At 38.1% G+C, this 19,085-nt stretch overlaps 1 protein-coding gene across 2 annotated transcripts in view; it reads right to left on the bottom strand.

Annotated features, from left to right (window-relative positions):
- Positions 1 to 19,085, bottom strand: part of LOC150088796 (transducin-like enhancer protein 4) — a 223,962-nt gene that overhangs the window by 26,235 nt on the left and 178,642 nt on the right. For both annotated transcript variants that reach the window (XM_090370904.1, XM_090370905.1), the window contains exons 9-10: positions 2,054 to 2,149; positions 1,437 to 1,490 (exon numbers count right to left, since the gene is read on the bottom strand). In XM_090370904.1, the coding sequence (XP_090227030.1) occupies positions 1,437 to 1,490; positions 2,054 to 2,149 (150 nt within the window). The remainder of the gene's footprint in view (positions 1 to 1,436; positions 1,491 to 2,053; positions 2,150 to 19,085) is intronic.

Here is a 19,085-nt window from a genome sequence, read left to right as displayed (position 1 = left end):
TTAAATTATAGACATCAATAACAATAAATAATTTCAAAATACCACACCTTGTATAGAAAATTCAATTATTAATTTAATAACTAATCCTTAAATTTCCTTAGATTTATTAATTATTGGTCCTGATATAGAATATTATTCTAACATCCTTCCACATCAGAATCAATGCAAACAAACTATTTTCCTTAAAACCAACCAGGATTAAAAGTTTAGAGTTAAATATATACGATTTAACTAGGAAAAATGTTTTTAATATATATTTTAAAAAATAAATAAAATTAAATATAAAATACATTAAAAATTAATTAAATTTAATATATATTTTATATTAAATTTGATTTTATAAAATTTATTTAATTTTTTTTTAAATTATTATTATTATATAATAAAATTTATCATAAGTATTAAAAGTATTTTTAATATTTATAAGATTTTAAAAGTATTAAAAATACTTTTAGGTAATCTTCAGATTTCATTAAACTTTATTTACATTCTATACTAAAGGAATATTAGCCAATTATGTAAAGATTAAAAGAAATTAACTTTTTTTTTTAAATAAAGCATAAAATGTAAGAGATAACTAAGACTAGGACAACAGCTATTTTTTTGTGCAAACATAAAAAAAACCCTAAACAATGTACTTAATGGGCTTCAAAATAACAGAATGTATCTAGTAAATCAGGCTTTTTTTTTGTTGTTGTTTGTTTGTGTTATTTGGTTTTTAAGAGCATTAGCAACTAAGGCCATATTGCTCCGGGATATGCGGTGATCATTCCCTGACCTTTCCGTATCCTCCGTATTTGGCGGTGATGGGCTCAAACCCCAGTCTAATCAAGAAGCGTGTGCTATGCACTGCTGCTCCTTCCCACCTGGCTACGGAGGCACCATATTTTTATTTATTTATTTTTTTTTTTGTTTGTATAGAACATATTAACATAACTGGCTCAGTCTGATGGTTAAAATCAGTTAAAATATTTTTACTTCCAGGGAGTCAGTTGGGATTTGTCATCTCTATCCATTAGCCAACTGGGTAACTCTGACATCAGTAGGAAGTCATCTGAACCTCCAAGCTAGGTATTCAAACAGCTCTTCTGATCCTGAATAAGCTTGGAGTTAGAGCTTAGACTGCCACAGCAAAATCTGAAGCTCTTTTACTCCATCTGTAGAATAAGTGCAGTAAAGCACAGTATTGCAATGTTTAACATTTTTTATTTCATAGTATAGCACTTTTTCAAAACATTCTAGCAACTTTGGAAAATATATGTATTTCTTTAGTTTAACAGACAATTGAATTTAGTGAACAGACCCGATCCCCACATAGGCCATTAAATCACTGCTTAACTACAGCAATTATCAGTAAAAAAAAATATTCAAAAGACAGCAATGTTCATTCCAAAAGTTTCACAATATTTTAATGTTAAAAAAAAGGAAAAAATTACCTCATTTGCAACATCAACAACCAATTCCTGGTCACTTTTCTCCCCATCACTATCCTAAAATACAAACATTTAATTAATTTTCTACCTGTTTAAAAAAGTATAATCAAATTTATGCTAAGACATAATCTAAAGAACAGTACTAAAAATAAATAAATTAAAAAAAAAAAAAAAGAAATCATAGGGAGTGCTTAGGCCCTTCAGCCCCTACCTGTGCCCGCCCCTGTATATAGTTATATTATAAAAATAAAATCTTAAATTTTTCATACACTTCAAAGTCGGGTTTCCGCAATTAACTTCGTTATTACTGCCCCAGCAGTGAGTCTTTTAAATTCTCCGATTTCCAAACCATCTTAATTAACCAGCTAATGAACACTTGAATAGTTCAAATGTAAACATATGAAGTGGCAGAGTGCGCGCTACGGTTTACAATACCTAGCAGCGAGATTTATAAATAGCTTTTTTACAAACCTTAAAGGATCTTTAAACTGCGAAATGAAGAGAAAGCGACGTTACAAAAGATGAAATCCGCGGTTTAAACCGCGGTAATATATATAAAAATAAATAACTTATTTTAATGCGAGATGGTGGGAAAGCTAAAATCAATTAAAAGTACTCACCTTATCTTCCTTCTTCCTTTTCTTAATCTCATGGTCTATGTCGGGGGAGCGGCTAGAGCGAAATTTTTCCCTGTCGTTCGGCGAGATGGAATTTCTCTGTTCAATAAAACAATCCCAAAATGAACAATCTTTTTAAGTTAAGATACGTGAAATTTTAATTAAATCGCATTTTGCCATATTAAATTTTTCTCGTCTCTTAGCAGTAAGACGATCTTTAACTGATTATAAGACAAATGTTTAAACATGTCAAGTGAATGTGAACTACGCTGGTGTGGCAATGAACTCTATTACATTCTTCGGAGAACGCAAATTCAATTTAATTCAACTTTAAATACAATCAGAATTGAAAATTATAGGAATTGCCAGCAATTTTAAGTACACTAAGATTACCAGAATTTTGAGTAATAATTCAGGTGCGTTTGATTATCAAATAATGTGCAGCAGGTGTTTAAAACTTCTATATACTGTTACTCAAGCAGAGTACCACGTGATGTGTACACGTGGGGTGATTTTTTCTTCTTTGATGGGGAGATGCATGGAATGTGGATTAACCTATCGGCATTAAATTTGGTACATAGGTCCAAAAGAATGTTTCAAATAAGTCCTGCAATATTGAAAGAGATCGCAGTTGTTCAAAATTTATTGCAATGTTTCTCTGGTGGGGACAGCTATGGAATCAGAATCAGATCTGAAACCTACCCAGGGTCCAACAGAACATGCACTGAAAATTTAATCGAACTTTTACTTTCGGCTAACATGCCCGAAACATATTTTCCAAATTTCTATCGATAAAATTTTAGTAAAACTTGGGATGAGGATAAACCTTTTTAAAAGACACAAATATTAAATTCCATGAAAATCTGTCCATTAGCAGTCAAAGCTGTTAGCTCTCGAGGGCATCACAGTTGGTAGTAGAGAGGCATGTGATGCAAGAAAGCAAGCTTATGTAGCATCAGTCAAAAAAAAATAATCACCTCTTTGAATTTATTTAAACTATCAACTTCCACAACAACAGATGGAAGTTTGTTCCAGCATCAACTACCCGCTGGCTAGCAATTTATGCCCCCTCAGATTCGTAATCTGAGCAAGAGGAAGAATCCCATCAGAACTGAGCCTGCTCAACCCATTCAAGGCCTTATTAAACCTCAATCAGATCACCCCGCGGGTGCCTAGTCTCCAGACACTGCAATTTCCAGAACTTTAAGCCTTTCTTGGTAAGGAGACCCCTTCGTCCCCCACCAATCTTGTTGCCCTTCTCTGTACTTGCTCAAGCAACTCTACATCCTTCCTAAAATGAGGCCTCCAGACCTGTCCGCAGTACTCAAAGCGTGGCCTGACCATTGCCTTATACTAAAGGATAATAACCTCCTTTTCCCTATTAGCAAAATTCCTGTACGTATATCATTGACAATACCCCATAACCTGCTCTGGCAGCCTGTCTGCACTGCTCTGAAAATTTCATATTTGACTGCACAATTACTTCCAGGTCTTTTTCATTTTCCACCACCCTAAGTGTAGTACAGTTAGTATAATCACCCTCCCCCCCCCCACACACACACCAGGTGGAAAAGACCTGGGTTCGAATCCCATCGATGTGAGGAATTTTTATGGGCTTTTTTTCACAACATTGCTGAGTCAGTTGGTGTCACCCGAGGGTACCATGTTTTTTTTTTTTTTTTTTTTCTCGAGAAAACTCGGGTTTTTAGTCCTGGGATAGGCAAATCAACCACAGAATACAAGCAAATTAGAGACATAATACATGCGGTGCAATATGGTCTAAGTCGCTGATGCGCCTAAAGCCCTACAAAAATCAATCAAACAAGTTGTTACATACATGCAGATAGATGGATGAATGAATGACTGTCCATGGTGAAGACAATAAGCTCATTAAAAGCACCTTAAAAAGATTTTCTAAAACGAAGAAAAGAATAGCAAATATTTTATAATGGCTATATGAAGATCTTCATCTAGCCATTAGAAAAATGCATTAATTTGGTTAATCAATTAAAAATGAAACGTCGCTTAAGACAAATAGATATGTAATTAATTATACAAGGACTATGTTTCTTTGGTCGTGAAAGACAAACACAGACAGTCTTGCACCAGCTATGGCATAGCAAGACATGTCAGTAAATATAAAACTCCATATCTGTAGTGGTGACGTTTTGGGAAAAAAATCCCGGAGGGGGGGGGATCAATTACTACCTCTATAAGTGTTACATACTATCTGAGAAACCTAATAGTTCTTACTGAAATATTAATATAGCAGGCATTGCGCGTTCTCGGCGAGAATCTTTATTTTTATTGCTCCAATGAAACGATATCAATTGCTATTTGATTCTAAACTGTTACAATGTCACTAACAAATTTGGGTGGAAATTGCATATTTATCAGTTAACTTTTAATGTTAGTCTCCTATGAAAACAAAAACTAAAGGAAACCCAAACACCACGTTAGTGAAAACCAAAACACATAATCGAAACCACACCATCTGTGTTCGGACAACCGTCAGAAAACAAAGTAGAGAGAGGGAGACAACCTCGGGGAGGGAGTTCTAAGCAGCACATGCCTACGTCCCCGCACCTCCATCTAACCATAGCAGAAGAGCCATCTCAGCTTCGCAGATTTCCCGAAGCGTAACTAAACCGATTAGCCAGTCTTTTGTAGCGTGCTGTATGCAGCAGACGCAGCTGTGTGCGTCATGCTTGGCCACCCCTTCGGTCCACCCCTCTTCCCTGTAGGTAACTAGGGCGTCTGTTAGTAGACTGACATTGGAGACTCGACTGTCCTCAGAGATGTAACGAATGCCCTTTTCCCCCAACCCATCTAATAGAAACGATCCTCCAGGAAGCAAACAACCCCCACAGAAGAGATGGATAAAGCTAAACGACAAGGGAGAGGACCACCATAATGGGATTGGATCTGTTTCCATTAGAACACCACCTGTACGTAAATCACCTAACCTTCCCATTATTTACAAAAGGCAGGAAAAAGTTGCCCGCGCTTTTCCACAACCTGTATTTATAAATGAAAAAAAAAAAAAAAAAAATTATATTCTAGAGAGAACAGAAAGAGCGAAACTACAGGGATTTCGAATATAAATACAGGTGAAATTTTTGAGTCGTAACTGTGGAGAAAAAAACATCATTGCCAAGTGCAGCCTCAACGCCACATTAATTACGATGGGGGCGCTGCTTATTTAAAGGCTACATTTTACAGGATGTTCGCCGAGTTAAGTAAACACGTCTTCAGGTCTAATCGGTGCTACCCAACCTTTTTGTTCCAAGGAACAAACACCACGATACACGAACGTCAAAAAGTCAAACGTGCATATTTGAACAGCATGTTGACATTGAACCAAGACGACCACCAGCCAAAAAGGACAGTCCAAAGCTGACATCCCACAAAAGATAGTACGTGCGCCGCTAATATTAGACGATCTTGTCATAACCCATCGACAGTGAGCAAGTATCCAATTCTTACACACACTCGTCACTTATATATCTACGTGCTTTCTTTTAATCTCACGTCCGATCTCCTCACGCACTTGCAGTAAAAAGCGATTAAGGATAGCTATTTTATTGCAATGTTTAACATGACATACCACGCAGAGGCGTAATAAATTCCGGGATAAGCATTGGAAATAGGATAATCCATTCTTGAATCATAGCGACTGTGCAAACATTCCCATAAGGGGCGTTTCGCGACAGTCTGGAATGTTTCTTTTAAAAAGACATTACAGATAAGTAATTGCGCTGAGGGTGTTTTCGCCTGTTTCTTTCTTTTAGCAATATAAAAAAAGATAATACTTATAAATTCCATTCGTCCTTTACAAAAACATTAACGATAACTTTCTTTAAAAAACATGATAATCGTTTTTTTTCAATATTAAAATCCAGCATAGAATCTTCAAGGTCTCAAAATTCCCATAACTACAGAGTGTCAGAAAAATATCTTTATTATTGAGATCTAGATAAATATTTGAGCTTTTCACTAAAGATTAATTCAGTATTTTTTCCCCCTCTCTAAATCAATAACTTGAACATGAAATTTGTCGAGTTAACTTGCCCACATTTTTCAGGGATACATTGTGGGAGAAGGATGTTTGTGGTCGTCCATTATTATTATTATTATGATTAGCCGTATGGTGCAAGGAAGCCTGAGGCTTATGCTGCACCGGCCAAAAAAAAAAAAAAAAAATTTTTCCGAGTTACCCTGAGAGAGGGAGAGGGAGAAGTAGAAAGGAATCACCAAGAAAGAGAAGAATGATGATATCCAGCTCAGGACCCTGGGTGTGGCAAGTTCACCAAATGTGAGCCCCTGGGGTTAATATCTCTGGCTTGCAACGAAGTAGCTCAAGCTTTCTTAAACTTAGCGAACCAAGTATAAACGAGGGAAAAAATTGGTGGTTCTTTTCCATACGCCCTGTGATAACTAGCTCTAACCCGAATAGAATATATAGAAGCAAGACCCAAAAGAGTGTGCCCGCTTGCATAGCTGCCGTTTTAGTTTGCAGCCAGTTGTGGCACTGCTCATTAATCCTGCATTAAGAGCCAAAGCAACTACGACTATGATGTATCAATATATTGTCTGTAAATCGCCTGTATTCTGGGGACGATTTGCTTGCTTACTCGACGAAAAACCGTGCAAAAAAGAAAAAAACCATGCAACCTTCGCCTGAGATCGACTAACTCAACCACAGTCCAGAAGCCTGTTAATATCCACTCAAATGACTATTAATACTGTCTGAACTTCTGACTCATTAACTTTATTATTTTGTGTTTTTGCCAAGTCTTACCCATATGGAATTGAAGGCTGAAGTCTACCAATGTTAAAGATTTAAATTTAAGTAAAAGTAGGCTGCAAAACGAAGAATGAAAGCAGCAAGTTTAAACATCAATATCACATAGCCTATGTGATCTAGTAGGTTATGGAAAGATGTGATAGAACAAACAGAACTCTTTAGAGTCACCTTATATAGCAACTACCAAACAACAAGGGTTGTTCCTTCCGTATAGCAGTGGCGGCTAAGTGTGGTGATCAAACAGGCAGTTTAGTAGCGGAGATCAAAGAGCGGTCAACATATAAAGATTTACCGAAAGGGTGGACATTAGAGATGTTACTTTTGAAAAGATGCTGTAAACAAAAAAACTTGAATAATTAAAATTTCAGTTGTCAATCATTAAAAAAGACAGCCACTCAAAACCGACAGGTCTCACTGGACAACTAATTATCATATTCAAAAGAAATATATTGAAATTTTTCCACGGAAATGGTGTACAGAACGGAGTTGGGAAACCGATTTTGAGGTGTGAAGTTATAGTTTTAAAGTGTGTGTATATCGTGTCCTGGACACGATATACAGACACTTTTTTGATCTGAGGGCAGACCGGCCTTGACTCAGGTTTGTCTGTTATTTGGTTTTTAGTAGCATTAGCAACTAAGGCCATATTGCTCCGGAGATACGCGGTGGTCATTCCCTGACCTTTTCGCATCCTCTGTATTTGGTGGTCACGGGCTCGAACTCCGGTCTAATCAAGAAGCGTGTGCTACGCACTGCTGCTCCTGCCCACCTGGCTACGGAGGCGCCCTTGACTCATGTATAGAAAAGGATAATGTCAATAGACAGTGTGGGAGGGGTAGAGTTATAGAGGAGCCGTACTACTCTATTTCATTTCTTATACCTTTAATGTGCAATTCCTTTTTTATCTCAATTTACCTTACTACCGTTCTCTGACAATTAATATATATCTTTGAAACAACAGCAACCCTAAAAGCATCCAGGCTCGCATTACAACTTGACTACTATGTTAATTCTCAATTTTATCAGATGATTCAAAATCTCCTTGAGGAGAGTTATTCTCTCCTCAAGGAGATCCTCAAATACAGACGGGAACCATAACAAATTACTGGAAATGTTTAAATTTCCAGTAATTACGCCGAATTCAACAAACCTACAACATTAATACCTATCATTCAAAAACTTGCAATTCGCAATACCTGTCTTAACATAATATCAATAATCCATAAACCGGTCATTCACAATACTTTTCGTGTATAATTTCCAAGGGACGCATCTATCATTCAATTCAATCTCTTCTACTCAATTACCTCCACGTAATCTTAATAATGAAATTACTTTTAAATTTAATTATCCTTACCTACAATATTTATTTTCAACTTCTCTGATTACCAATTACTTCGTTAAGCATTTCTATTTTTTCCCTTTATTTCGTATGTGTTCGCTTTTTACCCCACCCCCCCATCTCTTTCATAACTATAATACTAATCTGAAGTACACTCTTGCATATCATTACTAGCATAGATTTTTCACGTTAACCGCAATATACAAAATCCAACCAACCAATAAATGACACAATCTACTCAATATTCACTTTCTAATGCATTAAAATATTATAAAATATGACAGTTCTGATGACTCGCATTTCTCTTTTTTCAGTGCATCTTCACTCTACGGATCCCTTATTCTAGCCAATGAAGGAAAACTTTTCTGTGTACTCCTGAAGTCTTTTCGGATTTGCGGAAATGATTCTGTAACAATTTTGAATAGAATTTTCATTGCTGTTATATGGATATCAACCACTATGATCTATCTGGCTTACTTCCCAGAGTCCGAACCATCTCCTGTAATAGCAATCTTTCCACAAACTTTTAAGTTTTCAATTCTTCATTTCCAAGTCTTCAGGCTAATGGAGCTGGATTCCTCAGCAATTTAAATTCACTAATGCCTGGGTCCATAATACGCAACAGCTCGCAGCCAACAAAGAAATGCCACATCACAATTCGGGCCATCGACTGCCTCTTACCACCTTTCCTATTCCATTTTCTTCAACTTCATTTTTTACCATATTTCTCACTGTACAACATCACATCAATTTTTCTACTTACTATTAACACTGCCTTTCACTTTCTTTTCTCTATGTGAGACAAGATATACACACTTTTAAATTACATCTTGGATCCTAAGAATTAAAGTGACACCTCCCTTCTACACCGCTATTTTGGTTCCACACAATTCCATTTCAGAGGAAATTGTGTGTATATATTTCATTTTCAAATATAATTCCTTATCCATTACAAGTTGTCCGATGAGAGCTATCACTAGGGTGGCTGTTCTTTCCTATTCGTCTGAACTTTCGATTTTAGGAGTGTTCAATTACTGGAAGTCTTTTCTCACGTTTTCACTTCCTCCTCTGTACTCAAGTCGCCTGTCCCTTAAGAGTCCTTTTATGTAAACCGCTGCTATTTCCGACATTCTAGTTTTATCACCTGTTGCTTAAACCTATTCCTAAGGGTGTACCTAGCTGTCCTAATAGCTTCATAAAGTGGTTCAGAAAAGTTGTTTCACTGTATAATTTTCTTCTATGTTCCTATTCTAAAGTTTAAGCTCGCTGCTTCCGTTCTGTGGCTGTTTACTTTTACAGCAATCTAAACGTTTCCAGTATAATTAGATAAAAGACAAAAATATATTTCCGTTTCTCTCCTAAGGATTAATAGCTAGTAAAATTTACATCAAGATGCAGTGAGAAAGACTGCAAAAAAAAAGGCAGCCAAAGGCAGGAAAATTGCATCATTCCACTGGCGAACTGCGAATTTTTACTTAGCGTATTGAAATTACCTGGATCAGCTGAGGTATCTAGCTCTATCAATCGGAACTGGGAACTGTAGAGTTGAAAATGCAATAATCTGTGGAGATAATTCAATCTTATATCAGGAGGATGGTCCGGATGAGGCAGATAAAAGATGCACGAGTAAAGTTTTAATGCATTTGAAAGCGAATATTAAGGTAGATTGTATCATATTGTAGATTGTATTAAGGTAGATTGTAGTCAACAAATAATTGTTGACTAAATCTTTTGGACAGCAATTAACATACAAAATGTTGGCAAGAATGTTCTTCAGATTAGTATTACAGTTGTAAAAGGGAAAGAGAACAGAAAACATGCGTGAAAAACAAAAATAAAATAGAAAGGCTAATGAAGAAGAAATACCACAAAAAATAATAGCAAATTAATGCTACATAATTAGTTAGGGTTACGATTTGCAAGGTGCGATTCTGCTGAAAAAGTACCAAGACAACTCCAATATTCAAGACAAAATACGAGAAAAACAAAACAACACACAAACCCCAGCGAATCACTTTTTTTCTAAACAACTACTCACCCTGTACAAATCTCAAATTCGCCCTACCATGGAATGTTGTTCCCCACATCTAGGGTGGTGCCCCCAAAACTTTCCTCAAGCTTATGGACTATATTCAAAAGATGGCAGTCAGTTTAATTAATAACCCGTCTCTTACAGAGTCTTTCCACTCTATCTCACAGACAGTTTCTGCTGTATGCCTTTTCTATAGATTCTTACATTGGCACTGTTCTTTTGAATTGCCATCTGTAATTCTTCCACAATCATCCCAATACGTGACGCAACCAGGCAATATCCCTTCACTGTCCAACTCCAAACAACTCACAGAACCAACTTTTCTTCTTCCTCATTTATCCTTTCTACTTCTGTTCTCTCGAGCAACCTTCCTTCGCATTTCTCTAAAATTACAATCTACAGAAATTCAAATCTAACGTCAACAAGTATCTTCTGTCTTCTCCGCCTTCTGCCCATGCACGGTAATATGTAATATGAGGGCGGGTCTCCTTGGGCGGGAGACATTCGTTTGCCCTGCTGGAAGAAGGAAAGGGTGAGCGTTGCTCTGTTTTCTCTTATTTCGTTTTATTTTGAATATTACATCTGTCTTGGTACTTAGTAGCAAAATTGCACCTTGCCGAGTATAAACTCAATTAAAATTCATTATTTTTGTGGTATATTTAGGGTTCCTTTTTCTATTACAGTAACGAACGAAAATATAACGGATTGAGATTAAAGATGAAGAAGGTAATTTGCAATGGTTATTCTTTATGCGTATATGTAAATAACCTTGTTGCGCATTAAATTTTTCGTTATTTCAATTTGTGTCAGCCTCAACTTCTCTAAAATATATATAAGGATAGGTAAGGAATATTTATTCAAACAAAAAATAAAATGCAGTAATAAATATAGAGGTACGTCGAAGTTCATTCAAATAAACTTCCTACAAGACTGTTTGCCAAAACACGTTTTAATTATGTAGGATGACGCAATGTTTGCATGTTTATTCTATTTCTCCCTTGTTCACTCGGGTGATATTCTATGGGGAACATTTTACAACAAAGACAGGAAGGAAGCAATCCCCGGATGTTCGCTGAGATAAAAGTAAACACGTCTGGGACCTACTTCTTTATCGGAAAAGCTTGCGAACGGACTATATTGAAGTAAATGACTCTAGTGTGCCAAAGAATAATCATTGGAGAAGATGCTATCCTTAATTCGAGTTGATTCTCGGTCAACCATGAGATGAACATGGTACGATGGGCCCCCAAAGATAACTACACGGCCACTGAGACTTTACGAATTGTAGTATAAATAGACCTCACAAGGCAATAACCGATGAAGACTGAATTCTAACTTAAAAGAAATACCACAGAGAAAAAAAAAAAAACATTTGCAACTTTAAGTACTTGTCCAAACAAAGCGCAGCACTCCACTTATTGATAGATCGAGCATCAATATCGACTGAGTGCATTTTTTGTTGTTATTATTATGGAAACGAATCAAAATACATTTGAGTGTTCTGTAATGGAAGTGAATCCAAATACAATGAGCACTGTGTTTTCCCAGCGGATCGAAAAATTAAGCAACTTCTCCAATTTGTTGCCACTGTGTAAACCACTGGAAAAAGTTCCACCATTTTTCGTGGTTTCTTGAGTTCATGAAGTCTACACAACGAAGGTGCAGACATCTTCCATTTCTTACTAATAACAATGTCCAGTACACTTTTGACTTTGTACGCTCCATGTGGTGGTTCAAATTTAGGGAATACTACGATTGTGGAGGTGTGGAGCTGACGTGAAAATCTATTAACTACCTTCCTCGCTACACAGTTAAAAGGTTCGCGAGGCTGAATTAAAGGGTATCCTGTAGATAATTACGTGGAAGAGGTGCAGTGGTAGGGCAGGGAGCCTTACATGGATGGCTTTAACTTCGTCAGGCTTTGTCACTAATTACTACATCCTGTGCCAATGAAATTGACGGCGGTATAGCGCGAGGGGGCTGATCGATAATTACTTAACGGGCGAAGGAAGTGGAGTATCGTTTGGACCGACTACACAGCAATATCGTCAAGGTTAACGCAGGAAGAGCGGCGGGGGAGAGGTAGAGGGGGGGGTCTGGAAATACGGTAATCGATCTTTCCTCCGTTGGTTGCACGGCATGTGTCGGGAAAGCATTGCCTCACGAGCCCTCCCCTACACATGGTTTCAGTCACGTCATTTCCTCATTATGGGAACCCAGAAGCGGATAATTTCTTGTTAGAAACAAGAAAGGGGGGAAGAGACAAATGTCATTTACCTTGCTCTTGAATATATGTGTATGCATACACGTCACGTTTTACAGGGACCAGTATACGTGTCCGGATAGAGAGAAAGAGAGAACTTTATCATACATAAAGACCCTTTCCTTCCGGTCAAAGCATGTCTAGGAATTTTTTGTTTGAACAATGAGTGGATTGCTTTTCCATAAAGAAAGCAATCATCAAAACGGAAGACCAAAACATTAATCTTTTTAATTGTTTGGCGCCGGGAACGGAATTCAACAGCTAGGAACTCAAGTCCCGGTATTTCTAAGCAATACATTTCGACAACAGTCGAAAGCGTAATAAAACCAGCATTTATTCAGGAATTCAGACTTCTTCAGTCCACAATTCCTTCCACGCAGTAGTCACTGATTGCCTTGTACGAATTCTGGGAGAGTACCGCTTTAATGGACTGCGCATCTTTAAATATCTTAAAACGAGGTCTAATGGCATCGACTTGCGAGAACCGTTTAAGCCTTTTATATAGAGGGGACGTGTATCATGAATTAAAGAAACGGCAGAATGATTATTCAGGAATATGCCAATTCTACAAAATCGAGTCCAATCCCCGTGTGTGTGTGTCTCTCTCTCCGCCTTTCCCTCGCTGTTATCCATTTCGTTTCGGAACTACTGTATAATCAAGTTTCTGAGCGCGGTGTGTGACCATGCATGTAAATCATACAGCCTAGCTGCAGTGTATCAGGTTTTCCCTTTCTTACGATACCTTTTAGAATTCAGTAAATTACTGGGACGTTGGCGGCGAAACTGTGCCGAAGAAAATGATTTAACAGTTGGCGTGTGTCTGAAACTTCCTACTCCGGCAAGGCACAACTGATGTTGATCCTTCCGTACTTGCACTCTGCCAGATCGCTGTATTATGTAAATAAACGGTGTGCCGTCATGAATTATTCAGCACGCTGGGACCATCTGGCTGACATCGCCTTAGCGACGTCACGTGACCTGTACGCAATCAATTACATATTAAAGTGTCAGAAGCTAACACGTGTGCAGCCTCCCAAATCACTTTGGGACTGTATATCGCGAACGCCGGTGCGACCCCAAAGGAGCACAGGCCAAACTGACGGAGCACCTGCATGCTTTTCACGACCATGGTCACGTTACGGTCCGGTAACCCTAAATGCGATCAACGGCAGGACGGGAGACGTAACACACACACACACACACACAAAAAAGCAATGAAATAATTCAACGTCTACAACTGTTAAAAATTAAAACTCGAAAGATGGTGACTTAATCTATTACGAAATCATAACTTTCAGTAACCAATCATACCGTTATTAAACGACTATTTACCGTAAAACTCTTTACGATACTACGTGCCAACCCTCTCTGATGAGTTTAGCACATTTCCAAGACGGATGACAGAAATTATAATTTAGACAGACAAAGAGGCGTAGAATAAGTAGGCAGCCATTTTTGTGAACTGTTTTTGCACTGGTCCATTCCTTCTAGTAGATAAGGTAAGACAGCTTTCCAACCCCCCCTTCCCCCAACATCGCGCGCACACTCTCTCTCTCTCTCTGCTCCCGCACTTTGCCATCACTAATTTACGAGCCGCTACGAGATAACGCCACCAGTGCCATCAGTTCTGCATGGGTGATCCCCTTCAATGACTTAATGACATGCCCTCGCTCTCTTTCGCTTCTTCGCCTCTCAGGACGGTCCTATAAACACGCTGCCATCGTTTACGCCGTCCATGACCATCGGGGCGTGACCTGGAGACGACCTAAACTCGGAGCCGCAAGGCAACTACAGCCGGCCCCGTATAGCGTTCAGGTTTAGTTGTGCTGTCAAAGTAATTGCGGTCCGTTTCTCCTGGTGCCTTTTATCTGCTGACACGTCTGACGAAGAACGCGCTTGGGTGGATTTTTATACTCTCTCTCTCTCTCTCTCTCTGTGTGTGTGTTTCCCCTTCCCTCTGAAAGCTCACTCTTCTCTGCCGCCCCTCTTGAAAATGATTCCTTGTTACAAATAAGGCTGGCCTTTATTATCTGTCTGAAAAAGCCTCACGGAGAGAACAAGACTTTGGCTACACAGCACAGTAGCACGAATAGGGAGCCAGTGAGGCGAGTACGAATGAGCGTTCAAAGAATCAACGGGTAACCCGACTCCTAAAACGACAGCGATATCTGAAGCGACTCGCTACACAGAGAGCCTGAGTGGATTGGGGTAGGGCATAGAAGTTTGGGGGGGGAAATCACACAACAACATCCTTATCGCTTATATGGACCTGCCTGAGTGCGTGTGTGTGTGGCCGATAATCCGCACCCCACAGAGCTTAAATAAAGGAGATGGGAAACTTACAGAAGATCAACTGGTTTGGAAATCCTCCAGACCTAAAGTGCATAAGGATAATGAAAGGGCACGCTACAAAATATCTCGAGTGCTTTCGAGGATATATATATATAAAATGCCTCTTCCCTATTTAGACAACAGGGATCTATAGACTGGAATGCGTATCTAATTGCAATTAAACCCCTCCCCAATGGTTACCTCATGCAAACAAACAGGAAATTAAATTTTTATAAGACGATTCATAATAAAGAATCGGTTCCAAAGTGCTGCAATAACAAGGAATAAGTACAATGCGCATGCACAGTACTTCTGATGTATCCAGCTATTCTTGTTTTTAACCCCTCGTGGTAGAGGAAAGCCTTCCATTGGGGGTTTAAGTGTGTGTCATCTGATAGTCGATAAAGCATCAGATGCAGCATCGTATCCAATCGTAAGGGCATGGTGACCAGGTTTTTGAGTTTTTTCTGTTATTTTTAGATAGATCTAGGAACGCTTATACGCACATAAATAATGTTTGATTATACTGTATTTATTTGAATATTAGGAAAGCATGTGAATAACAATACGTGTTAATCACAAAAAATGACAATACTACTGTATATTATTTCCAAATTTTCTTTTCTTCTTTTTTTTTTTATTTCGAATTTTTAGTTAAGGGGGCCATATGCCCCTTCTGCCTCCCCCATGAATATGCCCCTGATCTGTTTATATCTCTCCTTATAACAATAAAAAATGCGACAAAAATACGGACAAACGGACAGGTGTATAGATTTTTAAAAAAAATCAAACATTTTAACAATTTTGCGCCATTTCATTGAAGTGTGAGAAGGTATCAAAATTCATTTTCTTCTTTTTGTTTATTTTTTCTGACTTTTACTGAAGACTGCTCTGAACATCTTCCAGAACAGGTACAAATAAACAGATTTCTCATAAAGTTGTGGCCCACCTCTTCGTGGCGTAGATGGGCACTGGGAAGACTTTTCAGGTGATCACCTTCCTGGTAGCAAAGTGGCCAAAAACAACTAAACAACACACATACGCTGTACAAACCTAACATTACGCACGCATTCCTAGCTGTTTCACAGAGTCCTGCATCATCACAGTGTACCAAAGCAGAGTTGAATTAATCTTCTGGGGTCGCTGTATACAAGACACTAACATGTCATTTTTAATTTCAAGGTTTGAAAATTAATTAATAAGCCTTTATTACACTGCAATAACACGACCTTTCACGGCCAATAGCTGGAGGTTTTACATTGGGAAACTTGAATTAAGGCTATAGGGCTCACATGGAAATCTGAGTCTCTAGGCTTCTGGTGTAAATTTTTCAAATATTACATAACTTAGAGAGGCAGACAATTACAGATGAATAAATACAGTAAATTAGAATACTTCATAAGTAAGACAGAAATTATACGAAATTTAGAAGAAGAAAAAAGTAACAGCAGAAAATAACACTTTTCAACTGGACATTCATTCGGTGATATCATAGTGGCGTAAATCCTCTGCTCTACAACGTTATTCTTGCAACATCTTTTCTAAACTTTTTGTTACAGATAAACTGATGGAGATTTGTATCCAGATTCTGGACAGTCTGAAGGTTGCTGGTGGGAATGAAGAGGTCAACTAGGCGGAGCCTTTTACACTTGCTGCGGAGAGAGGGAAAAACCTGAGGATTTGATGTGGGATCCTCCAAAGACAAGTGTCCTAGAAATCAGGAGAGCTAATGCAGCCTGTAATCAGTTTCATGGTGGTAGGTTGATCGTACCACCAAATTTCTAATTTCATCTCCCTCAATTGCATTCTAAGTCGGATTCTCTGCTTATCGCTACGAGACTTCCACCTCTACCTGATATTAGTTGACACAGCCCTTTGAAAAATCCTCGGTCAAAGTCGTCGTGACAGAGTAGGCATTGCCTACGAATGGTAATGAGAGACGAGAAATAGGGGAACGGCAACCTTCCATTATTTAACCAGTATATAATTCATTATCGGCAAAACACTGGACCAAAAAGCACCCATTAGGTAGACAACTGGAACCAAACAAACAATTCCATTAAAGGCGGAAATTAGAACAAGAAAATCATCATGATGGTCGTTGTTATTGTTGGGTTTTAGGAGCATTGGCGACTAAGGCCATATTGCTCCATGTATACTGTCTATAAATTGCATGTATTCTGCGGCTGATTTTCTGTTTGCTCGACGAAAAACCCAAGTTTAGAGGGGGGGGGGAACCATGCTACCCTCGCCTGAGACCGACTAACTCAGCTACGTTGCGAAAAGGCCCATAAAAATTCCTCCCGTCGCGACGGGACTCGAATTCAGGTCTTTTACACCCGGTGTGGGGAGGACGGCCAAATGTCATCAAGAGATTTGGCCGTCAAACAGACAAATGAACATTAGCTACTAAATGGATAACTAAGCCTCATTTCCATGAACGGGAGAGTGGCGTATTGAAAGAAATGGGAAATTCCGATTCCCACCACAAAGAACAAAGTTAATCAATACAAACACGTATAATCGGGGAAACACTGTTGTCGGGAAAATAGTACCTGTCCATCAAGGGAACTGTCGGGCAATCGTACCGTCAGCAAATAGAATTGATCCCAATGAGAACTCGATAGTTCCTTAAATGATTGTACCATGAATATAAAAATGATGACAACAGTCATTAATAATTGTCCAACTTCTTTTAACAGTCAATTAGCAAAGGGGTCCTAGATCTTTCTCCAGTGAGGAAAGGCAGCAAATATTGGCAAAAATATGAAACACTATAATTTATTAATTTACACTCCACTAATATGTTCCTCCAATTACAGTGAATATATATTACCGGTAACTTCGTGAAATAGTTTTGATTTTAAACAAAAGCAGTGGATCCACCCCATGCCTTTGTTTAAAAATAAAAAAAAGTGAATGGAGCAGAAAATTATCACTGCTTACCTTTACGCTTATAATGTTTATATATTCACTACATTCCGAATGTGTTGAATAGGTTACCCAGAAAAGTTAAGAAATCATTGCTATTGAACATTTTTTTTTAATATTTCGAGCAAGATATTTCGAACTTTTATCGCATCGGAGTGGTAAAAACTCAAAATTTCCGGGTTTTTACCACTCAGGATTCGGAATTTTTGAAAGGGAGGGACTAAAGCAATTTTCAGGGGGATAATTAAGCTTTAATCATCATGTAGCAGTAAAAGAATCCATATTATTTTGATCATAAGGGGGACTACAGCTCCTTCAGCCCCTGTTAGTTCTCCCGCCCCTCTCAATCTTACGTATATAATTTGTTATATATAATATGTATATATTTGTTTAGTCTGATCTTAAATTTTTATAATATATTTTTTAAATTACATTTTTCTAACTCAGGCCTATTTGGCATATTAATAGATCCTATATTAGCAATCAGAAATAGATAGCTTTTGCTGATTATTATTTGGATGTATTGAATGTTGTTGTGGGCTTTACGGCGCAAGGGCAATATAGCCATAATGCGCCCGTTCATTGATTGGCCTTGATAACGTACCATTCAATGTATCCTTATATGATAATCAGCTATTATAATTTTAGTAATATTTGTTAATTTATTAGATGGAAAACAGGCCAGTATTAACTAGCCTGTTTTCCACTTTTTTATATCTATAATTCTTCATATTATAAATTGGTAAGCCAATATTTTTCAACAGCTTTATTACTTCTAACACACACATATATATATATACATGATTGCAATAACACACAGTTGTCTTTCCATTAGCAACATCTCTTGTATATGAATGGATTAGTCTGTGAAGCTGGTGAAGGCTCAAAGTTGGGAATAGCTGATATAAGATTGTAGTTAGCACACGTGGCGATGAGTTTGAATGTCTTAGAGGAAGAATGGGTCGGTGACGAGATCTTTCCGACTTCAAACGTGCAGGTGCCAGTATCTGAATAACACTCAACATGGTTAAGTGTCCCGTTCTGTGATGTCACGAGTCTACCATGACTGGCTCAATAGCGGTCGATCAACTAGCCAAAGGTCAGTGGGACAGCAATGTGTGATCGACGCCCGTTGTAAGAGTTGTGTGCGTCGTTTCATAACACAGCAGCGATTCAGCACAGTCGTCCGCTAACAACCCAACACAACGTAGGAATAGCAAGACCAATATCCACATGGACTTGTCCCCCAGCTCCGCTATCCACATGGGCTTCTTTTTTATTTATTTATCAAAGGAAGTCCCGGCCAGTTTTTTTGTGGAAACCCCACCA

This window comes from Mastigoproctus giganteus, chromosome 3 (genome assembly GCF_048544385.1).
Source record: "Mastigoproctus giganteus isolate SK-2022 chromosome 3, ASM4854438v1, whole genome shotgun sequence".
In the NCBI taxonomy this organism is placed as follows: Eukaryota; Metazoa; Arthropoda; class Arachnida; order Uropygi; family Thelyphonidae; genus Mastigoproctus; species Mastigoproctus giganteus.
This window is presented reverse-complemented; position numbering and strand designations above follow the sequence as displayed.